The 25,965-nt window shown below is 39.8% G+C and overlaps 2 protein-coding genes and 1 long non-coding RNA gene across 6 annotated transcripts in view; 1 reads left to right on the top strand and 2 right to left on the bottom strand.

Annotated features, from left to right (window-relative positions):
• Positions 1-22,797, top strand: part of LOC137254667 (supervillin-like) — a 140,170-nt gene extending 117,373 nt beyond the window's left edge. For all 3 annotated transcript variants that reach the window (XM_067792510.1, XM_067792509.1, XM_067792508.1), the window contains exons 15-35: positions 7,051-7,221; positions 7,843-8,075; positions 8,417-8,581; positions 8,746-8,944; positions 9,113-9,273; positions 9,390-9,545; positions 10,142-10,278; positions 10,599-10,743; positions 11,043-11,188; positions 11,786-11,942; positions 15,473-15,639; positions 15,837-15,946; positions 16,204-16,373; positions 16,665-16,819; positions 17,903-18,216; positions 18,972-19,105; positions 19,268-19,429; positions 19,692-19,850; positions 20,008-20,129; positions 20,295-20,450; positions 20,553-22,797. In XM_067792510.1, coding sequence (XP_067648611.1) covers positions 7,051-7,221; positions 7,843-8,075; positions 8,417-8,581; positions 8,746-8,944; positions 9,113-9,273; positions 9,390-9,545; positions 10,142-10,278; positions 10,599-10,743; positions 11,043-11,188; positions 11,786-11,942; positions 15,473-15,639; positions 15,837-15,946; positions 16,204-16,373; positions 16,665-16,819; positions 17,903-18,216; positions 18,972-19,105; positions 19,268-19,429; positions 19,692-19,850; positions 20,008-20,129; positions 20,295-20,450; positions 20,553-20,639 — 3,406 coding nt within the window. In that variant the 3' untranslated portion in view covers positions 20,640-22,797. The remainder of the gene's footprint in view (positions 1-7,050; positions 7,222-7,842; positions 8,076-8,416; positions 8,582-8,745; positions 8,945-9,112; positions 9,274-9,389; positions 9,546-10,141; positions 10,279-10,598; positions 10,744-11,042; positions 11,189-11,785; positions 11,943-15,472; positions 15,640-15,836; positions 15,947-16,203; positions 16,374-16,664; positions 16,820-17,902; positions 18,217-18,971; positions 19,106-19,267; positions 19,430-19,691; positions 19,851-20,007; positions 20,130-20,294; positions 20,451-20,552) is intronic.
• LOC137254671 (uncharacterized) lies at positions 12,488-15,099 on the bottom strand. Its single transcript, XR_010954057.1, has 3 exons — positions 14,984-15,099; positions 13,837-14,024; positions 12,488-12,654 (listed from the first exon to the last, which is right to left on the bottom strand). It is a non-coding gene; the product is annotated as an uncharacterized lncRNA (long non-coding RNA).
• A 634-nt stretch (positions 22,798-23,431) lies between the features above and the next one.
• The window catches only part of LOC137254669 (inversin-like), a 63,647-nt gene continuing 61,113 nt past the window's right edge, over positions 23,432-25,965 (bottom strand). For both annotated transcript variants that reach the window (XM_067792514.1, XM_067792513.1), the window contains exons 20-23: positions 25,785-25,888; positions 25,155-25,241; positions 24,822-24,959; positions 23,432-24,652 (exon numbers count right to left, since the gene is read on the bottom strand). In XM_067792514.1, the coding sequence (XP_067648615.1) occupies positions 24,573-24,652; positions 24,822-24,959; positions 25,155-25,241; positions 25,785-25,888 (409 nt within the window). In that variant the 3' untranslated portion in view covers positions 23,432-24,572. The remainder of the gene's footprint in view (positions 24,653-24,821; positions 24,960-25,154; positions 25,242-25,784; positions 25,889-25,965) is intronic.

The following is a 25,965-nucleotide window of genomic DNA, read 5'->3' as shown; positions in this document are numbered from 1 at the left end:
CCTTATCTTCAGGCCATGCCATTACAAAACAAATCTCATTTGAACAGTACACTGCCTGGTCAGGTAATAAACAAACCACCAGCTTTTGGAACATTGTTTACTGAGTGGACAAAATATGTTTAGTAGTATTATAACTCCTTATAAGGAAGACTGTTGGGAAATTTCCAAGCGTAGGTGTCTTATCTGAGCTTGTTGTGTTAACAGTAGTTGTCACTTAATGAATTCCTTGCCCATGATAGCAGGCAGGCATGTCAAATGCAGGACAGGTTGTTTCTTTGGATTAACCAGTTTGCAGAGAAACTTCCGTGTTGAACATCAATGCATTGTATGATATTGTTGCCTGTCCCCTTACACTTAAGGCAGTCTCCTTGTCAGTGACAATGTATGAGGATGTAACTGAACAGAACATGATATGAGCCTGTACCGCACCCTGCTAATGTGCATGTGTACGTGCTGGCAGGCTGGTGAGGAGAAATTAATATTGCCCATATGTACATATATATGCAAACCAGCTTTTGATTCATGGCACAGTGTTGACCTCCTGCATATCAAATGCATGCTTTTACATTTCATGCTGTCAATTACACCCATGACTAAGTGCTTTTTGTTTTGGTGAGGTCTTTGATTAGTTGCCTTTGCCAAGAAGAAATTCCTGGACATGGCGTTTCCTACCCTGTGTGTCAGTGCTGTGTTATAGAATGTGACCCTTTGTGGTTATCCTTGCTTGAAATAAACTGTTGTTGTTATTGGTGAACCTGGTCAAATTAATAGGTTACTGTCAAGTCTAATCTTTAACATAGAGTGACATTTTTACTGAAGTGGAATCGGGTAAATTTACTAGAAAACTTTAATTCTGTGAATAGAAGTAACAATGTCTGACATTTGAACATAACAGGTTGTGATAGCCTTTAGATGATCCCAAATTACCTTAGTGTTTGGCAGTATGTAAAGTTCATTGTGCCAACCGTAAAATGTCAGCGGCAGTGTTTACATGGAAGCCTGTCATGTAACCATCCAAATGACACTGAGGAAACTGCCAGGATGCAGGAAATATATGTAAACATTTGTCACTTTCATGTAAATTTTGCTCTTTATACTTTTGAAATCGAGGGGTGATAGTTGGGGAGGGTAGTGGTGCTTGTAGGGGCATTTGCATGCTCTTGGACAAGGAAAGTGCAATGTATTGTACATAATACAACTGTTTCTCACCAACGTGTAGTGGAGACATTAGTAGTATATTAATGGTGCAACCTACTTGGACATTGTTTTCCCAATCTGTTCTCACTTTTTATGTTTTCTTGAACCATTTGTTTCTTTCTAAAAGCCTTTAAACCCTTCCTAATACTCATAGTCAGCTCTCTTGTTTTTGGACTGAATGACTCAGTAAAACAATTAGTAAATTCTAGATCCTGCCAGTTAGGAAGGCACACTTCCTCCATTACAAGCTGTTGTAGTAGTGGCCATTGCAGGTTGGTCTGTCTGTAGGTAGTCCTGCTTTGGGACATATGGCTTTATGAAGCTGATTTATATATTACTGCTCATTGTTGCTTGAGAAAAGGCGTAGATGGGAATTAGTGATATTTATACCGCTGATATGTAGCAGTGACTGACCGTGAAAGTGTGACTGGGGTCCACAGTGTTTATCGCAGGGCAGGAGGATATTGACGACGTATTGATTACATGATCCACTATCAACAAGTGGAATACACAAGGTAGGAAGTTGTAGTGTTATTGAAACCAACATGTTACAGACATAGAAGAGACAGTGGTTTAGGGTGGTACCAGGATATCAGCTGGCACTATCAAAGCGTGACCTGCTGATGGGGCAAGTGTCACTCTCCTAGCTTGTATGGACTCAGGCAAACTATCCTTCAGATTTAGTTGCAAACTTGATGTTCTTTCCTTGGAATAGGAAATACAACATTCCAAACATATGAATGAATATATCTGTAGAGATGTGATCGGTTCATCATACCATGCAACTTGTATGATAAATAATTCCTCTGGACTTTTCAGGGTGTGAAGTTGCTAGGATATTTTCAAAAGTAATTTCTTGTCAAATGTAGTGAAAATAATCCAAAGTTATGTATAAAACATACACCACTTATGGGACAAGAGTCCTTTGTGTCCTGAAGGAAAGATCCTATTTGTTTGGGGAGCATAATGGTTGTTGCAGGCACATGTGGTTGTATAGGGAATTGAATGGTTCTTAAAATGGTTGAGTAGTTGTTAGAGGATTTGAATAGTTGTTAGAGGATTTGAATAGTTGTTAGAGGATTTGAATAGTTGTTAGAGGATTTGAATTGTTGAATAGGTATTAGAGACCTTGAATGGTTCTTGGAAATTGGATGGTTGTTGGAGGAGTTGAAAAGTTGTTGGGGAGGATATAAGAAGAGAATGTAAGTATAAAAGAATGGTTGTTAAAATATCAGAATGGTTGTTAGAGTATAAGAATGGTTGTCAGAATGTCAGAATAGCTGTTAGAATATCAAAATGGTTGTCAATGGAATTGAATGGTTATTGTTGCAGGAGTGACTTGGTTGTTGTTATGGGAACAGTGCAGTTGTTTTGGGAGAGCTGCCTTAAAGATCACATGTACTCTAGGGGGTGCAGATGCATAAATCACTCATTGACATCTTTATAAATGAAACCCCATCATTAAAACTGCTCATTTCAATCTTTAATTACCTTAAATCAACCTTTTTGACAACAGTGCACAATTCTCAACAACAAACGAAATTTCAACCAATCTCTGTGGCGTGTCACCGTGACGTAATAGTAGGTATAGATATGAGGGTCTACACATTCATTTACATTTCAGAGGGTAAACTATTTCGTTTACAGGTTTGTACAAACCTGAAATCATGTTCACCTGTCAGCTGTTGTGTAGAATGAAAGTTATATGTTCTCACAATCTACTGTGTCTACTATGTATCCTGTCTTGCCTAGTTTCCAAGTTCTAACCCTTGTTGTTTTCATAGACGACTCTGTCAAAATCACTTGGTGTCACTTGGTTGTAATCCGTGTTAGGTGGTATAAACCTACAGGGTATTTGTCATCATTCACTTGATGCTCAGTCGATGAATTTACGACAGGTATAATTAGTGATAACGCCACTTAGATTACCTGACAAAAATCCCCATTTGGCATTTCTTGTGTCTGGATCAATCAAAGGATTAACCGATAACACACCGATTGATTGATTACTTAATGTGGATAAATGGGTAGTGTTTATGTATGTACATTAATAATCTATACTGAATACACACTGTCATGTCTGTGTCTGTGTAAAAACAACACCCTTCTTTCAAAGGAATAACCGCCAATACATCGATTGATTGCTTATTATTGGCTAACTAAATTACTTTTTGAAAAGAATGACACACATTATGCAATTAGTTGCCAGGTGTGCTATCTTGGATGACCAATGAAACTATACAGCCACGTGATAAACCTGAAACGATACATCACGTTTTCGTATATTAGACTGTTAAAAGTTACATCACTTGGGAAATTAGCAGATGAATTATATATCTCTCGTTTTAGTGGATATTGATGGATAGATTCCTCGAACAAGGTAATAGCCTGACATTGCTCCTATAACTTTAATGTTTTTTAGTTTTAATATTTGCATTTTGTTTTTATTAAGTTGTTCTAGCTTTCAGCAGAATCATTGTTTTCATTGTGAAGTGTAATGATACAGACAACATATACTAGGGCATGCATGCGAATTATGATTCATATAGGCAAACTATAAAATGTCTAGATATTACATTTCTGTTGTACATTAACAGATCGCTTCTTTTTATTAATTTTCAAAATGTATACCAGTATGATTATAAAGTAATTAGGATTATGAGACCAAATATGAAGATGTATATTGACAAGTGTCTACATTGTGGTGAGTGAACGTTTACAAAGCAAATAAATTTAGCAAGTGAAGAAATTTAACATGCAGTATTTTCACTTTGACCCTGATCTCGTTCATGTTATGTTACAGGCTGTGTCATGCAAACACCTTTTGGTCATGATTCAAATACATATTTAACTACTAGTAGAAAGTAGTTTTGATTTCCTAGCTTGATTAAAACAAACCATAATCTCGTTAATTTAAATGGACTTTAGTCTCTGACTTCACGATTTTAAAAAATGGCAGCGCCCTGTCTGAGGATGAATGCTAATTAAGTTTGTTTTCACCGACTTACAAAATCAAAATTACTTTCTACTGGTAGTAAAATATGTATTTTATTGATGGACAATAGGATTTTGCATGACATTGCTTATAACATAACAATTTAACTCTTGGAAGGTGGAGGTCAATAAAATATTACTTGCAATATTAATGTCACTTCGACCCCCACCTTGCTTCCGTGGAAGAAGTCGTTATGTTACAAGTTGTGTCATGCAAAATCCTTTTGGCCATGATTCAAATGCATATTTAACTACTAGTAGAAAGTAGTTTTGATTTTCTAACTTGATTAAAGCAAACTATAATCTCAAAAATTCTAACAGACTTTAGCCTGTGACTTCACGATTTTCAAAAATGGCGACGCCCTGTCTCAGGATAAATGTGATTTAAGTTTGTTTTCACCAAGTTACAAAATCAAAAGTACTTTTCACTGGTAGTAAAATATGTATTTTATTGATGGACAATAGGATTTTACATGACACTGTTTATAACATAACAATTTCACTCTTGGAAGCGAGGCAGGGGTTGATATAATATTACTTATGATAGTATTGTCACTTCGACCACAGCCTTGCTTCCGATGAAGAAAGCGTTATATTCATGCTAAATCCTTTTGGTCAGCAATGTGTAGCAAGCAGTCTTGATTTTATAAACTCGATGAAACTTGAACTCCATTTTCTATCCTGGAAGCATGGTAGGGGGCGAACCATCCAAGTTAGTATATACCACAGGCTTCCACAACGCTCGCTTCCCACACACTAACAACCAATTTAAGCACAAGCTACGGGGTCAGGTTGAAATCTGTGGATAGTGTCACCATCACCTGACCCAAAGGAGCAATTGGCGGCAACACAACAATTCGGCATGCCTTTGGTGACCTCGAGAAATCAGCAAAAAGACGAGCTTCCTACACATTTTCTATACAGCTAACTGAAAATCGTTCCCTCTATGATGTCACTGCTGGACTCTGGCAACAGAGTTACGTAACCTGTCTGTGGTTATCGTAGTAACAGTAACATCAAGTAACTGTCAGATGATTTGTCCTTTCAAATATGTGGGGGCTGGGGGGATATATCATCTTCTGGTGTTCCATTTATGAGTGAGTGAGTTTAGTTTTACGCTGCACTCAGCAATGTTCCAGCTATATAGCGGCGGTCTGTAAATAATCGAGTCTGGGCCAGACAATCCTGTGATCAACAACATGAGCATCGAATGGGAAACAATGACATGTGTCAACCAGGTCAGTGAGTCTGACCACCCGATCCTGTTAGTCGCCTCTTATGACAAGCACAGTCGTCTTTTATCTCAAACATGGGTTGCTGAAGGCATATTCTAACCCGGGACCTTCACGGGTCTCCGTTAATGACTAACCAGAAGTCTTTCATATGCAGTGGTAAAAAGAGTACCAAAAATTGAGTTTATTCGTTCTTTAATATGACTGGGAATTGTACAGTGCTTGAACATCATTATGATACCATGCATTAAGCAAGACCGTCTCTCCTGTGTGAACTTCAGAATCATTTAATGCTCGTATTAGTTGACAAGCACCTTGTTAGAACCTTATGAATATTTCTGCCATGATCAAGCTGTGATACTACAAACTGCAAGAACTATCAACATTTGTCTACTCATTCCTAATTCATGATCCTATGCTTATTATCTTCATAGATAGATGGATGAATATAACAATGCATACATACACTAACAGAGTCATGTACATGTAAGCAGTGTGCTATAAGCTATAATGTCAACATGTAGACACATAGCTGTACACCCACATCCCATCTGTTGATAGGTGACTCAGTATGAGAATGTTAATTAACTACCCCATGTGAGTCTCCTTCTGTAAGTGGATGTGTACACGGAGAGCCAGACCACACTTTGTGGGCATCAGCTACACTATGACCACACAATGTGTGTTATATTCACCATTTACACTGATTAACCAATGTAGTCTTGACCTGGTAGATCTTGTTCCAAATTATTTATTGGCAGACATGTGTGGGCAGTAACAAATTTGCCTGTGTGAAGGAGTGCTTTGTACATGAATTATGTACTTACATGCTCAACAGTCCTTATTTACACTTGAAAGCACCTATAAACATTTCACAGGAAGTGACCTTCATTACAATCTGTCACCCTGTGAATGATACTACATGTCAATAGGAAAGTCACTATTGAATATGTATGTGCTGACTCTGACACATTGTTATTGTTAACGTTATTTTCTAGATAAGAAGCTGCCATTGTCAGGATGATAAATGTTACATGTAATAAAACTATTGCTGCATATGTGTTATAAATAGCAGATTTGACAACAGCAGGTAGCAGATCTCACCACCAATACAGCCACCGTCATGTCCTGGTGATACCTATGTAGCACTACTCTAATCATGTCAGTATTGTGCTACATGGTACAGATACAGGTTTAGTTAGGAACAGAGTACATAGTTTTGAATATGGATATTTTGAAGGCACTTGAAGTCAGAATGGACACTGTTGAGTGACAAAAGTTGTGTGCAGCTGCCCTTGAGGAGTACTAGTGTACAAACTGTGAACACTTGTTGTGAAAAGGGCACTGGCTTGTGTTGATTTTTGTCATGTGAGTTGCAACATGCTGGAGGAATGCAGGAAAAATAGTTTTGGTTGGAGTCCTATCATAGATTGCATGATGACATTTCAAACCAACTTCCAAAGGTCTTTGATTTCGTTCCTAGCTTTGGGCGAATTCTGTTATTGTTTGAAGTGAATATGTCGTGTGTCAAGAATATACTTAATGACAAGTTTTCTTGTCAACACAAGTCATCAATAAAAATTTGTTGATATCATTGCTCTATCTAAAAGTGATATTTATTGTGCAGATACTTGACTCAGCCTGCTGACTTCACCCCGGAGAAATCTCCCCAAAGTCGGCGCAAGTTCAAGTATGAGGGTCGTCACCTAACACAGCCCATCACACCAGAGGAGATGAAGGAGGCCAAGGCAGCAGCCACACCCAGTCCGGTCAAAGCTGGGGGCTCCATCGGGGACAGGTCAGTCAAAATTTCTTACCATGTTTCTCAGTCCCATATGCTTTGGTGAAATATAGCTTTTGTGTAAAACTCCATTTCTAAGTGACCCGATCACCTCAGAAATTTGGATGAGTCCAAAGGAGGATGGAAAGAGAGGGTGGAGGAGAAAGGTCAGGAGCTGTAGTTGTACTTGGCACATAAGTGCCCCAGGTATTTTTCTATATACAGAACTCAAAACTCAAAAATACAGAAACATACCCTTGTATGATTCCATTTCGCTCTGTCTCATTTCTGTGATTGGAACTGTCATACTGTTGTATTAGATGCATTTGATTGCATTATACACAGTAACGAATATTGAATATTATGCAGTACCACTTGCAAACAGCTGAAGGGAACAACTACATACGGTTTCCGTTATAGGTTGCAGAATATAGTCTTCTCCTCCATGTAGACATCTCATATGTTTCTGTAGTTTGACTACATGTTTTTAACAGTCTCGACGTACCACTGTCTCCAGTTATGGCAGAATGTTTTGTCTTTGTCATTAATTGATGTCCCTTGATATGATACATAATAGATTTGTTAGGATATATGTGTCACAGTTAGCTTGCAAGGTTAGTACCATGGTGTCTGCTGCAGGTTGAATGCTCTCAAGAAGAGTGGAGAAGAAGACTGGAAACGTCGGGTTCCCAAAACCTTGGACCTTGACACTCCGGTCAAACTTAGGGACAAGACCAACCTATCTTCAGCAGAACGCCCATCAAGTCTTGCTGACCGCCTCAGAAATTTGGATGAGTCCAAAGGAGGATGGAAGGAGAGGGTGGAAGAAAAAGATCAGGAGCAGTTCACTGTGAAAGGAAGGCTTGGCAGAGGTAGGTTGAGTCTTGGCACAGTCAGGTAAAGGGAAATGTAGTAGATTCACAGCAGGTGACTGACATGTGAGCCAAGGAAAGATTTTGGGGAGGGAAAGGCCTGATGGGAGTAGGTGCAGATGAAGGGCAGGGTTGTTATGGACCCTGGAGGGAATCAGTTCAGGGTAAGAAAGGATAGTTACAGATTTGGCACAGAAGGAAGGTAGAGTAAGGGCAAGTGAGGAGTACAGCCAGGGAAGAAGAGGGAGGGGTAGCGATCAATATGTCAATGGTATGTACCCTAGTTTTAAGTAGTATTACATGTATAGATTTACTTTATAAGACATTTCTTTAAATTTCAGGAGGAAGCAAGGAGAGCCCCTTGGTGTCACGACTGAGACAGACCCCAAGAAAAGGTGAAGGTCCCCAGTCAAATGGAGCTTCCCCAGTGACATCACCAACATCACCTTCCAAGGAGTTTGCAGTTATCACAAAGAAAATCTCACTACCCAAAGAAATCATTTCAGGTGAGCGAGAGCTCCAGGGAAGTTGTTTTTTTGGTGATATTGTAAGGTTCATATACAAGAGGTGAATATATATGTTAAATGATATGTTAACACAATGTCTTCACAAGATGCTGACTTTGCCAGACTTTTTCTACATTTGCTGCTGTGTTCCTGTGTTTTGGCAGGTCCCGCTCCAGTGAAAACAGAGCGCGAGAAGCAAATGGAAGAGGTGGAGAAGCAGGAGCCGGTGAGAGTGGCTGTACCACAGATGGACATAGAAGCCATTGACTCTTTCTTCCAGACCATGGACATTTCACAGATCAAGGATACAGTGGATGTCGACATTGACGACTTTAATGAGATATTCATTAGAGCAAATGAAATGTGAGTTTCCAGCAACAAGACCAGTTTCGGGATGGTAGAGATAGATATGTATACAATAAAAGCTTTATCCATGGAGAAGTTGATAAATCAAATTTTTTAGTATCCCAATGTATGCTAATGCAAATTCTCTTTTCTGTCAGATTTACTGTGCAAATTCTTTCATTTAAGGCTTCCAGCTGTGAAGAAAGCTCGTCCAGCCCGTAGTAAGTCCACCCGCAGTCGGAACCACCTGAAAACAAGGTCACTGCACTTGGAGCTGAAGGACGAGTACCTTGAAATCAGCCATGGCATTGCAGAGAAGGAGTTTAAGAGGATGAAAAAGGAAACAAGTAAGGATGACAAACCTTGTGTTTATGAAGGCAACAAGCTGTGAAACAAGTGTATTTATTATGTTCAAGGTACTTGCCAAGAAAGGTTATGAATATTTGATTTTGTGTTCTTACAGTTTCCAAGGAGGCAGGGTTTGCTCAAGAGGCCTTGGCAGGCTTGGCCAGCAAGGAGAACTTCTCCAAGGTGGCACTGAGGAAGGCAGAGACCTCCACTCCGGGGGGCACAGGCTCCTTCCAGCCATACAAACCCCTCATGCTGCTTCATGTCAAAGGTGGGTTCACATCTTAAAGCACAAAGCTTACAGCACTGGTCAGCAACTAACATTACTGCTCCTGAAATCAGGAAATCAACTGGGATGAGATGGCAGCCGATCCCTTGCAAAACATGTGCTTCTGACGCACTAACTGTGCTTTGCCTGCACTACCCATCTTGCGAGAAACATACTGTTCATACCGAGAAACAATCTTATTCTTCACAGCTATCCTTCATAGCAGAGTGGTTTGAACTGCCAAACCACTAAGCGAAGGTTATGGTTTGAAACTGGGTGTCGACACAACATGTTGAACATTGTTGATAATGTCATATCTTACGATCATATTCAGTGATGGTAAGACAAAGTTGTATCAATCTTCAAAACAAGTAATAATTCAAAGGACATTATTAAGATAATGCCTTGTGCAGAGGGACATTATTGAGATAATACCTGGGTCACAGGGACCTAATTTAGATAATTGCCCAATTAAGCAAGATTGTGTCAGACTTGAGGGATATTGCACAAAAAGTGTCCCCCTAGAAAAATAGAGTGACGTCACTGGAAGTTTATAAGTCCCCGCGGTATGTGTTAACACCAAACAATCTCTCCAATAGGGCGGTACAAGATCCAGACTCGCCTAGTTGAGCCGTCAGCAGCGTCCATCAACAGTGGTGATTGCTACCTCTTGGTAACTCGTGACAAGATCATAAACTGGATTGGGGAGTACTGCAATGTCATTGAGAAAGCTCGGGTAAGAGAAGTGGAGACAACTCATTGTCTCTAAACAGTAGTTATACATCATGGATCAGGTGGTGACTTAATGGTTCAGTCTGTAGAGGCTGCTGTTAAAACAATCTAGAGTATTACTATGTGCATCATCAACAAGAAATCTACAGATCATTAAGCGAGTGCAGAGGTGTGGCAGGGTTGTGTGCTTCTTAACTGTGTTTTCGTTTTTGAAAGAAGTAAAGAATGTGTTAGATGCCTCTGTACTTGTGTTATTTCTTTTTAATGTTGTGTATATCCTCCTCTGACACTTGTGAGTACAGCGATGTATGTTTTGTGTTGCAGTCTGCAGACATTGCTGGGTTTATCCAACAGAAGAAAGACCTTGGCTGCAAGGCCACATCTCTGACCATCTTGGAGGAACACAAGGGCCATCTTGGTGCTGGTAGACACTTCTGGAATGCCATTGATGGATACAAGGAGTACCAAGGTACAAGAATTCCAATAAGATGCCACTCAGAGTTCTTGTTGCCCTAGAATGTTAGAACGCAAAAATGTCTTAAAATACAATCTCCTTAAAGGGTAGTTTTCTAGTGAAAGTGTAAATGTGAATCTTAATTGTCAATGCATGTCAAAAATAGACATTAATGTCAAAATAAAGTGTTTTGTTTTGTTTGGCAGTTGTCCTTCTTTGGAGACAAACAAACTTTACTTTGTATAATAACAACACTCTTCCATCCAGAATGTTATTTGTCTGTTTTCACATGTTCTGTGCTGTCCTCCTTTCAGGCTGTGGCCCGGAGGAAGAAGATGAGCTGTATGAGAGCCACATCATCAAGACCAACATGGTGTACCGGGTTGTCGACAACTCACTTTTACCCTATGAGGAGTACTGGGGCATGCAACCCAAACATGAGATGCTCAAGAAAGATGAGGTATTGGCTCCACAATTCAGTAAACCCATGCTTGTAGTAAGAGTGAATTGCTCAGATGAGATATCATGACTGGCTGACTATCTCACAAGGCTGATGCTTGTCATCATGTCTCAGTTTTGTAGATCTGTGCTCATGAGGTCAAAGACTGCATGATTCGATCCACTGTCATATAGCAGGGATATTGCTGATTGTGACATTCAACAACAAACAAAACCTAAACAATCTACATCTTTGTTTTCTTCAACAATGTGGACTAGACTGATAAGTCTCAAGAAAAGCAAACATCAGGTTATTGCTGAGTCTCATGTAAATTGTGTAGGACTGTTCACTGTTATGATAGGACTGTTCACTGTTATGATAGGACTGTTCACAGTTACGATGTCATGTGCAGAGATTGGGAAATTGGGATATCCTTATGTATTCTCACTCACCCAGCCTGCCAACCACTAAATGCAGCCACATATTTGTAGCCATTATTCAGTTAATGCAAAGGAAGATTTGCCATGCTGTTTCTGGACTAGAAGCTTGTGTTTTAAAATCAATGGGAAGGTTTGAAATGCTGTTTCTAGACTATAAGCTTGTATGTTGTGTGTGCAGGTGCTGGTGTTTGACTTCGGCAGTGAGATGTACGTGTGGCAGGGGAAGACAGTGACCATGGAGAAACGCAAGCAGGGCATTAAGCTGGCCCAGAAGCTTTGGGAAAAGGGCTATGACTACGAGGAATGTGCCATCAATCCACTCTGTCCTCTACATGGTAATCTTTGAGAGTGCTTACCATCTTGTGTAGAGAATATGTTGGGCATTTTATTGTGCTTCAGTCTTCAAAGAGAGTCATTGATTCTGTATCAGGACAGATGTTTTGGGTGTATGGAAGAATGAGCATGTAGGTTCTTTTTCAGAAGAAGTCCTCCTTGGGGTACATATACACATTAAAATGTGTATTTTATGCAGCATGAAAAGTCAGGTATGAGGTAGATGGCAAGAGTTACCTGCTCTTGGCTGTAGGGGGTCTGGTGGGGGTTACACAACACCAAATGTTTTCCCATAGACTTCTATAGTAACCTTATATTTTTTTTTAAAATATCCAGGCTATCAACAGCCATTCCATGTACACATGGGCACTGTCTGGCCTCTAAACTACAATAAAACACAAGTTGTGGCCAACTTGTCCGGCACATTTGCCAAGCACAGGAAGCGGAACACATCAACCCCCAGCTCCGCACCGAATGTCACCTACTTCAAAATATAGGTACACACATAAGCATAACCCATGGGGATAAAAATGACAGCACTAAATACTTAAAATTGTGGTCAGTTTTAATAACAGGGTGGATGTGCTTTTAAAACACATACACATCTTACACTATTTCATCCAATCACAGCTGTCACAGGCCTCTGTCCGTTTGAGTTGTTTCCATACGGTCCTCGCTCGGGCAGCATGTGATATTGATATAGTGTAGTGGAACCTGTAGAAAAAATGGTCTGCATCTGCACAAGGCCAATCTGTGATTTATGTACTGTACATACATGAAACTTCTCAGAAAAAAAATAAAACTGCATGAAACCTCAATATTTTTTTCTGTCCAACATATCTATTATGGCAAAAGAATAAAGAGATTTGCTGCACTGATAGAGGTGTAAGAGTTACATCATGTCTACTTCATCAAAGCTTTGCAAAAATGCATTTCTGCTTTCATAGAGAAAGTTTTCAAATCATGTATATACCATGGGAGTTCACTCCTATTTCACAAAAGAAGGGGGTCATGGGTTGATTCCATACATGACTGGGGCTGCCTAGATCATATCAACCCAGAATATATTTTGAACGACCAAAATCATGGACTATAGGCCAAATATTGGGGAGATTTCACATTAAGCAGCTTTAGAATCTTGACATATGTAAGGCTGGTTGATGAAGTTTGTCAAAAAGTACTAAGTGAGGAGATGCATAATGCCTAGCTGTCTGGAACACTGATCAGAGTACCCTGCCGCCTGTTCGTCGATCAAGGCAAATGACCCCTTAAACAGATGAAATCACTTTTTGACCACAGCATGATAGGAACTTATGCTTGACTCTATTGATTCATCAAGCTAAGACTTTTAAAAACTTCCAGGAAATCAAAACTATTTACTGTGAATTGTTTTGAGGTTGTTAGACTGGACAGTTTCATGTATAAGCCAGTTTAGAGGGTACAAAGTGGAAATATCCTCATAATTTTGGAAATTTATTGGTTAACCTGCCCAAAACTGAATATTTCTATTCACAGTTAACAGTATTTGACAGTATCAGCTAAAACCAATGTTTCTCTGCAATAATTTATGGGTTACTGGGTGACAAGAAGACATATTGTATATGGGTAAACAAGGGAGATAATTTAAAGACATCACACACTCTCATGTCAATAAAATTTCTGGTCAGACCCACTCTACAAGGGTCAATTGTTATTATTTACATCTAATCAACTTCTTGGGTTCATGTACAGCCCTTAATTCATGTCTGGCAAAAAGAAATACTGCACAGTGAGGCATTAAGAGATCATGGTCAGAAACTTCCAATGGATGACGACGACCGAGTGGGGGAAGTTACCAGTCAGACATTGTGGTGTTTTAACTGGACTGGGGTACTTAAATGTACTGTATGTACCTACATATCCAAGTACTGCAACTGCTACAAGGTGGTAAGACATATCGAAGAAAAGGGCGTGTGCTTGATTAGACGCAGTCAACAACAGACTTCAGACCGGCTTGTCGAAATACCACATTGTATGTGAAGGCTTCTGTTTCTGCTGTATGTGTGCATACACACCTCCCCATTCATCAACAGGCATTCTGCAAGCTGAAAATAATGTTGCTATTACATTAAATGTCAAATCATAAAATCCAAAACAGCAATGAGACAGTTGCAGATAAAACAAAAAATAATTTTGAAAGTCATATGTGTTAAAAAGGGGGATTTTTTTTAAAATAAGGAAAGAAAATTAAGTTCATTCACATGCAAAATGGGTCAGACAGACAGAACTGACCATATGCTTCAATGTTTACATTTAAAACAAGGGTTTGTGACATGTTCTGCTGTGCAATGAACATATTTCATGATTTTCTTATCATTTAACTTTAATTTGACCCTCAGGGGATAACCTCAGACACTCACATTGTTATAATAGTGTTGATTTTGGCTTACTTTGTTGTCAAATTCATCAGTTCCAACAAATTTAGAAGCAGGTAACCATTAATCAAAGGTAGAACTCACCATAGGGGTCTATTACCACTGTTTGGCCTCAAAACGAAGCAACGTTCATATTCACAACACTAGAACAATCTATTCCACTCAATACAGCCCCATCTTTACTCCCATTACCTTTAAATTTGCCTCCACATTCATACTGACTTGTTTCCATGGTGAAATAAACACAGGAAAGCATGTAAAGTATGAATTACTGAAATGTGCTCGAACCCTACAGGTTACACAACACCAAATGTTTTCCCATAGACTTCTATAGTAACCTTATATTTTTTTTTAAAATATCCAGGCTATCAACAGCCATTCCATGTACACATGGGCACTGTCTGGCCTCTAAACTACAATAAAACACAAGTTGTGGCCAACTTGTCCGGCACATTTGCCAAGCACAGGAAGCGGAACACATCAACCCCCAGCTCCGCACCGAATGTCACCTACTTCAAAATATAGGTACACACATAAGCATAACCCATGGGGATAAAAATGACAGCACTAAATACTTAAAATTGTGGTCAGTTTTAATAACAGGGTGGATGTGCTTTTAAAACACATACACATCTTACACTATTTCATCCAATCACAGCTGTCACAGGCCTCTGTCCGTTTGAGTTGTTTCCATACGGTCCTCGCTCGGGCAGCATGTGATATTGATATAGTGTAGTGGAACCTGGGGATCTGTAGGTGTGGTTTACATGACAAGAATGTATTTTGTGTTTTTTAAATAGTTTATAGAAAAATATATTTACAACTGTTGTAAGATTTGAAAATGGACATTTTAAAGCTTTTATTTACCCCAAGGAGGGTTTTCTTCAAAGAATCAGTAATCTCTAGAGGCTTGTAAAAGGTTACAGGATTAGGCAAATAAGACCTTATCAGATAGCACTGACTTTGTTTATATTTAATTTATAATAAATGATTTGTATTTTTGGTGGAGCACTAAGAGACGCAGTTAACTGTAATTGAACACTGATTATTATGTATGATGCAGTATAGGACAATATGCAGGTTGTGTCATGTGTAGTTAATCTGTTATTCTTCTTCAGATGATGACTCAGCAATACCTAAGAAGAACACTAACCGACCTTCATGGGCTTTGTTCGGAAAAGTCAACCAGAATATGGAGACCATCTTGTTTCGTGAAAAGTTTGCTGATTGGCCAGATTCATCTAGACTGATCAAGGTCAAGGATACACAGTCAACAAAAGAGAAGGTAAAGCTCAAGGCTAAAGATGGTCCAGCAGAGAGACAGTGAAGGAAATTGATAGATAATGCTATTACCTTCTAAACAAGTGATTGATATGAAAGTTAAATATTTATGAAACTAGTCACATTGGTCAAAGTATTCATTGTTAGTGATGGAACTGTTTTGGAAGGGCAGCATTCAAACTCGTACAGTTTCTGTTTCAGGTGGATGTTGTGGAATTGCAGCCATATGATGCGAAGCTGATGCTGGCAGTGAAGAAAAATCCTGTCACACTACTTTTGGAAGGTTCTCATGTTGGCAGGGGTACAAAGTGGTATGTACACTGCCACATCTTGTTAAACGACTTACAAAGTTACTATCACCATCAATTTTCCTAAATACGTTCTCAGGGTGTATTTGAGATCAATATGATCATAATTCTTTTATGTGGACATTTCAAGGGCTTTGATAATTATTGAATGGAATTCTGGGGTTCCTTTTACAAAGCAACCTTAGTGACTAACATACAATCACTTCAGTGCTTTCGGGAAATTTGGCCTTGATGCTACTATATCTGGTGCATGTTGCCAGGTATGAGGACATGGAAGGCTTCATCCGGGAGGTGGACATCCTGACTCTGGGAATCTCTGTATGGCATGTGCTGGAGTATGACCACTTTAAGATGCCCGAGCCAAGCTATGGCCAGTTCCATGACGGAGACACCTATGTGGTTCGCTGGCAGTACATGATTGCCAATGCTGGTAGGTTCAGTTTGTGAGAGTCTGAAGTCAACCGCGGGCTGGTAAAATAAGACGGCAGATGTAAAATATCTGGAGACCAAGGTATTATATGTTGAAACAGCTTTCATGATCACAAATTATTGTATATTTTTGAATGTTTGATCATAATTCTGGTTGGAATGAAGAAAGTTTGCATTGTTTAGATGTTGCTTTTGTTAGGGAACATACATCAACCTCATTAGGAATCAGATCCCCTGTTTGTCAGATACTGTCACGTGTAATCTCTGACCTGTTTGTGCTGTCTGTGGATAGGTATGCGGACACTGAAGGGTCATGCTGCCAGACACTCACTGACTGGCCGGGAGAGATGTGCCTATTTCTTCTGGCAGGGCAAGGAATCAACAATCAATGAACAAGGGGCATCAGCACTGATGACAGTGGAGCTGGATGAGGAGAGAGGACCACAGGTAGGTCATGTGACAGGGATCATCGTGGGATAAAAAAGGGGCATTGTAGAAGTGGGAGAGTGTGGAAGTTTGGCATAGGGGGAGAACAGTAGGGAGTGTGTGGAGGTTTGGCATAGTAGGAGAACACTAGGGAGTGTGTGGAGGTTTGGCATTGGGAGGGAACAGAGTAGGGAGAGTGTGGAGGTTTGGCACAGGGGGAGAACAGAGTAGGGAGAGTGTGGAGGTTTGGAGTAGGGAGTGTGTGGAGGTTTGGAAAAGGGGTTGGGAACATTAGGGAGAGTGTGGAAGTTTGGCATAGGGTTAGAATAGAATAGAGGGAGCGTGGAGGTTTGGCATCGGGGGAGAACAGAGTAGGGAGTGTGTGGAGGTTTGGCATTGGGAGGGAACAGAGTAGGGAGTGTGTGGAGGTTTGGCATTGGGGGATAACAGAGTAGGGAGTGTGTGGAGGTTTGGCAAAGGGGGAGAACAGAGTAGGGAGTGTGTGGAGGTTTGGCAAAGGGGGATAACAGAGTAGGGAGTGTGTGGAGGTTTGGCAAAGGGGGAGAACAGAGTAGGGAGTGTGTGGAGGTTTGGCAAAGGGGGAGAACAGAGTAGGGAGTGTGTGGAGGTTTGGCAAAGGGGGATAACAGAGTAGGGAGAGTGTGGAGGTTTGGCATTGGGGGAGAACAGAGTAGGGAGTGTGTGGAGGTTTGGCAAAGGGGGATAACAGAGTAGGGAGTGTGTGGAGGTTTGGCATTGGGGGAGAACAGAATAGGCAGTTAGGGATAGGGAGGTGGAATGCTAGCAGTTTCGAATGCACAAATGGAATGGAAGCAGTTTGGAATAACAGAATTTGGCATTGGGGCAGTTTGAGATTGTAGTGGGGTACATATAGTGTATGGAAAAATGACGATAGGGACAAGAACAAATTGTATGCCTTTATTTAGTGTTGGTTGTTAACTGAAAAAATGTATCTATCAAATTCGGTTTAAATATATGAAATAAGGATGAAAAACAGGGTGGAATCCTTTCTGTATGTTCTGGCGTATTTTGTTGTCTATTATTGTGTAGCAATTTGTAAGGATTTTAATGTGTTTATTTCAGGTTCGTGTTGAACAAGGCAAGGAGTTACCATGTTTCTTGAACTTGTTTGAGGGTCGAATGATGGTTCATATAGGGAAACGCGAGGACGCCAGCACTAACACACAGGGGTCCTGGAGGTTCTACTGTGTGCGGGGAGAGTACACCAATGAAATGTGTCTTGTGGAGATACCTTTGTGTACAGACAATCTCAGAAGCCGTTCATCTTTCATTTTACTCAGTGTAAAAACTGGCCTTGTGTACATATGGCATGGTGCTAAGTCTCCGCAGCATACACGGGAACTAGCAGTCAAAGCTGTCAACAATCTCAAGGAAAAGTGAGTTTTTAGTTGAAAATCTGGATCAGTTTTTGATGTCATGTTACGTTACATTACATTGCATTACTTTATTATGCTGTGGTTTGAAGTATCGTCAAGATATTAATAATTAAGGTGTGCTATTTTCATGTATTTATTTAAGACTGTGTAACACTAAGAAGGTGAAATCATTGGTCATGGAGGAAGTACATTGAATGTTAATTATAATCACAATAAATTGTAAGTTTGTAAAATTGTGTTGATAAGGAAGTAGTACCACTTTCCACTGAAACAATGGTAGTTATGTAGCCACACTTAGCTATAATCCATCTATATGTCTGTCCATTGAAGAATGCTCAAAGCACCGGATATGCACTATTGTCCATCAATGGATGAATCTGATTTCACTAACATTCCCAGTTCCCTCAGGGTACCATCAAGGAATATTAAATTTAGAGTACACAGTAGGGTACCATCAAGGAATATTAGCTTCAGAGTACACATTAGGATACCATTAAGGAATATTAACTTTAGAGTACACAGTAGGCATTCAGTGAGCAAATGGACTTTGAAATGGCAGTTACATGGTGTTTGCTAAATAATGAGATATCTGTATTTGATAGTAATTCTTTAAGTGCTGGATTTTGAGATGTTCCAAATCAGTCCCAAATTATATAACTGATTATTTTCATTAGCCACAGACTGGTATCCCTGACTGTCACTGCTGTGTTGTCCTAGCTATGTCAATGTCCGTATTAATGAGAAAGTGTTTTCAGATGTCCCCTGGAAGTTAACATGGACAGTCGGGCCAGCCTGCTTGTCACGGAGGTCGAGGAGGGGTCAGAAAAGTCTGACTTCTGGGGCCCTCTTGGTGGTCGGCCCAAGGGCAGCTACATCTCATTGCTAAAGGGTAGGTTATGCACTCAGTATGTACAGACGTATGTCAAGGGTGTTGCACAATAAACCTTGCATGTGTGAAGGATACATGCTCAAACAACTCAATATTCTGAACACCTGTCTCTTTTACCCAGTTGTCACTCTAAAATCACTTTGTGTCTGTTTTGCATCACAGATCCTGAGATGTACCAGCACACAGTGCGCCTGTTCCACATGTGTAGTGTGTCAGGTGTGTTCAAGGTGTCAGAGGTCCTCTATGAGGCGCGCTCTGATGATCTCATCTCGCCATTCCCATTCCTGCAGGCTGATCTCTACAACGAGTCTGTCTCCCAACCAGGTAGGAGCTGTGTGTGTCTACTTTCCATTATAGGACATCAGTTAGACACAATCTTGCTGATAGTTCTGTTTGACTTCTTGAATTTCTTACATCCAACAGTTTCAGAGTGATCACATTTTCCCAGGTAGATGACAGTAATTTGTTGTGTGTGTTTCTGATGGTTATACTCCTGCTGCTGGGTGTGTATTTTGACAGGTTTGTTTGTCATCACACCTCAGCTGATGTATGTGTTGTCATACTGTATCTGGCATGTGTGTTTCAGCATTGTTCCTGGTTGACAATGACCATGAGGTGTACCTGTGGCAGGGATACTGGCCGGTTGGTGATGAGGAACAGGAGAATGTCGCCACTGGCTCAGCGCGGTCTCGCTTCGATACTGACCGCAGATGTGCAATGCTTACAACCATCCAGTACTGTCAAGGTGAGGACTTGGAAGAGAAACATTTTTTCATCAACTTTTCAGTTATGTTTTTTTGAATTCATGAAAGTGGTTACTGTTTAATAGTGATGTCGTCATTAGCTGGAGGTGTTGTCTATAGGTACCATCTTTGAACACAGATTGACTTTGCATGTTTCAGAGAAGAACAGTAATAAGCCCCCCAAAGCATACCTGGTGTGTGCAGGTGTGGAACCACAGTCTTTCACCAATCTCTTCCCCTACTGGCAGGTGGACGAGACAGTCAAAGAGATTGCCAAAGATGTGAGTAGTGTTTAGTGTATCATAAGGCTCTTTAATTAAATGGCAAAATATGAAAGTGCCTTTCAGTAAAAGACATCCAGACATCCACTGTTTGATATTTAATTGTAATAGTGAGCAGTAATTAACTGTAGAGTATTGAGTAAACAATTGTGTGTCTCTTTTCAGGACGGGAAGGAGGACGGCTACTGTGATCTGGTCAGCAATGTGCTAGCTCGCTTCTCCAAGACAGAGTACTCCCTGGAGGAGCTATTAGACCGCCCTCTGCCTGAAGGAGTTGACCCGTCCAAGCTCGAGTGGTACTTGGAAGATGAGAAGTTTCAGGTAAGTCCTGCCCCCATGTACTGCTGTAACAGGTTACTTTTTGTCAGTTTCAGTATTGTTGTTGTTTTATATTATTTTGATACTGACATTTGTGTTTTGCAGGAGATATTTGAAATGACCAAGGAAGAGTTTTACAAGCTACCAAACTGGAAGCAGAGACAAGTGAAACAACCAACTGGCCTCTTCTAGACGCTCATCAGGCAGACGCCAGCTCAAGACACTGTCATGGACGTGTCCAGCTTCTCGTGACTGCAGCATCTCACTCTGTCAACTTCAACAGACATCTCATCATGAAACTCACAGAGCTTTTGTTTTATGATCTGTGTTTATATTGACAGTGAAACTGTGATGTACATATCCACATTTCTGACAGGATGAATGTTTTGTGATGAGTATTTGCGTGAGTATTTACAGAGATCTGTCAATATGATCACTGGTGTCAGTTACTCTGCTGCTAGAACAATCAGCTGTCACTCAGGTGTAAACATTGTCATCAATTTCATTGCCATGATCAGGAATGGCAGTACATTGTACCTGCTGAGTCAAGAGAAGGTACTTACAAGAGTACATATCCCATGTTACTCTTGCCCTTCAGCCATCCCACATCATCTGAAACAGGTGCTTGTTAAAGACATGGTGACATGGATCTGATATACGGGGTAATACAGAACAAAGCCTTTCAACTATCTGTGATCTGCAATGATAGAATAGGCTCTACATTGCTTTACAAAATTGAAAGGTGCTTTAAGGGTGTCATGAGTAGAAGATAGTGAACCAGCAATGGAGGACGTGCAACCTACTGAGTGAGAAGTCCAAGCAGTAATTGGCAAAACTGAGCTTCATGATGTCTGAATGGTGTGGATATGGATGACAAACCTCTACACCAAAGCGTGACTGACCAGCCAGAATGCACCATGACATGAACAACACACCAAAGGGTGCTATTACAAGACTTGTGCAACTTGCTACTGATAACCACACATTTCAACAGGGATCTCATTAGTGCTGCCTTAAGACAACTGCTGTGTCATTGTGTTGTGTCACCTCTGTCACTGACCACTGTAAAACCTCAACACAAGATGAACTTGATTTACATGTAACAGTACACCTCATACTTGATTGATTCATGAGAAGTACAGGATGGACTTACTTGACCACTGTAAACCCTGAATTCATACATGAAGGTTGATCTTTCAACAGATACTGATGAAGTGTACTGAATGAGAATCTTGTTAATAATCAGTAATAATCTCAGTGTTGTGAACTGAGTAAATCTAAAGTGCTTTCAAGCTAGTAGTTAGGTAATAACATATTTTACCAAGTTAGCAATGTAGTGATTTAGTGACAAATATTCTCAACTGATATACTGAGTAAAGTTGGTATCTAGTTTGTGGACAAGAAAAATGTTTCCACTTGCTCTTCCAGATTTAGTAATTGCACATAAAGATTTAGTGCTAACTTGACCTGTGCCTAATTTTACTGCATTTTTTTTACAAAAGTGTGACAGTTTTACTTTTTAATACGATAGCTTAAACCGAGAAATGAAAACAAAGTATTTTTACCACTTTCATCTCTTCAGCTTAAGATACACCCCCTTAAAAATGAATGAAACATAATGCATGCAGGTTTTCGCAGTAGGTATTGATTTGAACAAATTGGATTGAACAACTATAGCGCATAATGTTGGTATATACACCTCTGTATATATGAGAAACAAGTGAGGTGTGTATTGTACGGTGTGACAACCATGTGCGTTGTATCATAATGTGTATACACTACACCTTCCAACAATAAACCACTGACACAAGCACTACCATTAAACTATACTCTGGGCTCCAGTCCAAGTTCTTTCAGCTGCAAAATTTTGTGAGTGGATACCAAAATGCCTGAATCTCCTAAAATCAATGTCAAGCCATTCACTTTGAAAACTTTAGAACAGGCCAAGTCACATATTCCTCATCTGCTAGGTTATTTGGAAGCTGAAGTTCTAAAAGACACTTCCAAACACCTTCCTCAAGGTTCAGGCAAGGCTGTTAACCACAATATAGTAAACACAGGGTCTTCCAACCATGGTGGGCCACTATTGTACCAGGTGGTAGTGAGCCACACATGGAGGTGACTGTACTGAATCTGGCAGCATCCTTGATGTAACCACGTTTCCTGTATCAGTGTTTGTTTTGTATCTGACCACTGTGATGTCACCAACATGTACATGACACTTGTCCATATCATAATTACTCTCCATGTATATATATATGTATTGTAGTCTGCTACAACCTTGCAATTGTACATAGATTAGTGTACATATACCATCAACTCGGAACACATTAAATTCAACTTAAATCTTTTTGAGGTCTTGTTTTCAATTTTAGTATTCATGCAATTGCAGTGCATCAAATCAATACAGTTTGTAAAGTAGTGGTTTTTGGCATACCATCAGATTTCTTCCTCTTTTTAGTGAATGATGAATCTGCTATGATGCAGGAAGAAATGAATGTAATGGATGATATGAGGATAAACAAGGAGAATCCTATTGGAGGACCTTGTTGTCTGAGATGCTGCAATTTGCTGTAAAGTTTCATTCATTATATGTGACAGACGCCTTTGGTTATGAGGTTAAAACTGGTGTTAAAGGTGACTGTGTTTCTTGATTTGCCAGCACCATAAGTGCTCATGTGGTTTGTGGATGTGGTTAATGTCCCAAATCAACATCCATTTGGGCTGTCCTCCAACATCAACATAACAGCAAATCAAACATGCACTGATGAAACATGTTTCTGTTGATGCTAAAATATTACACTTTTTTCAACAGACAGTTAATAAGTCATGGAGTTGAGAAAGCCAATAAATCACTTGAGGACTAAGAAACATCTTTTCCCTGTGCTATTTAATTGGGTCTGATGGCTGCAGACAGTACCGGTCATTGAGGAGAATGACTTGGATCCTGGACAAAGAAGAAGCTGTAGACAACAGAGCCCAAGTTCAAACTTCACTGTTTTACTTCAGCGTCACAGCCTGACATACAAAAACATGGACGGATGATACACAATGTTGAAGAATTAAGTACATCAGAAAGAATATTTTATAGCAACTTCAGTGACCATGTTTATAACAAGTAACTGAGTTTGATAGTGACAGTTCCTTTTCTAAAGGACCGCGATGTGAGTACTTATCAAAGCATTATTTTTTAACCCCTATTTTACAAAATTCAACATGTACAAATTAGGTTAAATACAAAAGATGAAATGTTTCTCAGGCATCGGCACATGACTTTTCTTTGTGTGCGTAACAATTTTCTATTGCCATTGAAAAAAATCAGAGAGAATGAGTGACTGAATGTACAACTCATTAAAATGTGCTAAGCTTCCAAAGCTGTGTTTCTGAGAGAAAAAAATGTGTTCCTCACTAGGCACTAATTTTTTTTTATTAAAAATGGAGTCCTACCGTCCTTGTCACTTTTAAATGTGCCAGAGAAACATTTAAGGTTTTTTTATACAGCCTGATAAAGTCCATTGTGTAAGGCCACAATAACATATTTCACATGATATACAAATACAATGCATCAGATAACTAGGTTATTCTCAAGAGGTTTGTGTAGGTACATAATTTGTTCCCACTGCAACAATACAGAGGTGTTTGACTTAAGTTATATAGATATAGTTGGTTTCATTGGTGATATATTGTTCAGGTACTAGTAAATAAAACTTTGGAGCAAACCAATGCTAGAAATAGTAGGTACTTATTTGCAAATGGAATATTTTTTTTAATATAAAACATGACCAACTACATTTTCAACTTGTGATGAAGGACGCCAGTCTATTTGTCAAAATGAGGCATTGTCGTAATCAACCCTTAACTTGTATTCAGTTTTCAAATACAACACGATACATCTCAAAATACAAAGATTCAAATTACTGTAGTAGGTAATAAATATCAGATATAACATCCAAACTGGTTGACCTAATTACCCTGGTTGTGTAACTACCCACACACATACATCAGTCTATCAATGAGCACCACAGGTAAGGATTATCATCAACATGTTACTATGTACATTAGCATGCAAATGCCATCGTTCCATATCACAGTCTTTTGTCAATCTCGTCTTTATACATCTGGGGGTCAGAGTTTGAGGTCATTCAGGTTGTATGAGAACCGTGCTGGTTGACTGCCTTTAGTCACTTTCATATTCTGGAGGCTTTCTGAAACAGTAGAAGAGTTGCATACAATGTGTATACATACTGACATACTGAGCAGTTATTCCACTGTGTGTAGGTAATGTACATCAGATACTAAATTAATATCTCACACTGTCTAAGTGATACACAACAGTTATTCAATTAATGTATAGTTGTTGCTGATGAGTCTGACCTGCGAGTTCTGCCTCTTCCAAGGCATTCCTGGAGCAAGGGAAGGAATGGGTGTGGTCGTCAGGGGGCACCTGGGGTGTTGCACCTCTCATAGCAGTGTCAGGGTGGTACTGGTCCACAGCAAAGTTATAGGATAAGGCTGGAACAAACAAATATTCAGCAACAGTTGTACTTGTAATAATATGAGCTAAACTTACTTTGGTTCTTTTACTGAAATAAATGGTCAATATATTCTGATATATATCTCTTTAAGTTTCCATAATGATGGAGACTGTCATACATGTTGCACAGGTATTATCTCATATCTTTCAGTCAAGCAGTAGGCAACACTGACCGGCAGGTGATGGAATAAGTCGGTGCCAGAAGGGCCGTACTTGTCGCTTCAGAGTTGGATGCCAGAAAGGGGCCTGGATTGCTTCAGCTGAAAGAAAGTGGATGTGTTACATTTATCATCACTGACCCAAACAACAAAATCAGGGATCTAAAACAACTACTAGTCATCACTCATAGCTAAGAAGCATAATATTCCACGTGATCACCAGGCCATACCTCCAGATGGGTTGGAATAAAGACGACTTGTGCAGATCCAGGTTACAGTTTGTCTGCAGCAACCCTTGCTGAGAGGTGACAAATAGTATCATGTTGTCAGGCTTGCTGACTTGGTTGAAGCATGTCACTTTATGCTAATAGTATAGATCAATGCACATGATGTCAATTACTGGATATTTTCAGACTGCAGTCACATAACAAGAAAATTGTGGAATGCTGTGTCTAATAACCAAACAAACAAACCAAAATTCTAGAACTGAGGCACTGCTGTTTCGTTTGGGGGCCAACAGGCCAGCAATCACATTGGGGGCAAATGCTGGATTAAAACTCTGGTTGCCTCATGGATACAGCTGTGCATTGGCAACTGTCACCCTTTGGCTTTGTGAGACCACACTGAACAATGTTATGTACTTACTGTATATCTGGTTGACCAGAGCCCTCTGTTTTGCAGCAATAACATCAGGGTCCCACATCTGCAGTTGTCGTTTATTGGGATGTATCTGGCGTAACAACTTCTTCCTGAGAACACAACAGACTCTTGGTAAATACATACACAAGTATTGGCCAGCTATCTGAGACTTAATACCATACTCGGG

The sequence above is a fragment of the Haliotis asinina genome, chromosome 10, assembly GCF_037392515.1.
Source record: "Haliotis asinina isolate JCU_RB_2024 chromosome 10, JCU_Hal_asi_v2, whole genome shotgun sequence".
Taxonomy (NCBI): Eukaryota; Metazoa; Mollusca; class Gastropoda; order Lepetellida; family Haliotidae; genus Haliotis; species Haliotis asinina.
This window is presented reverse-complemented; position numbering and strand designations above follow the sequence as displayed.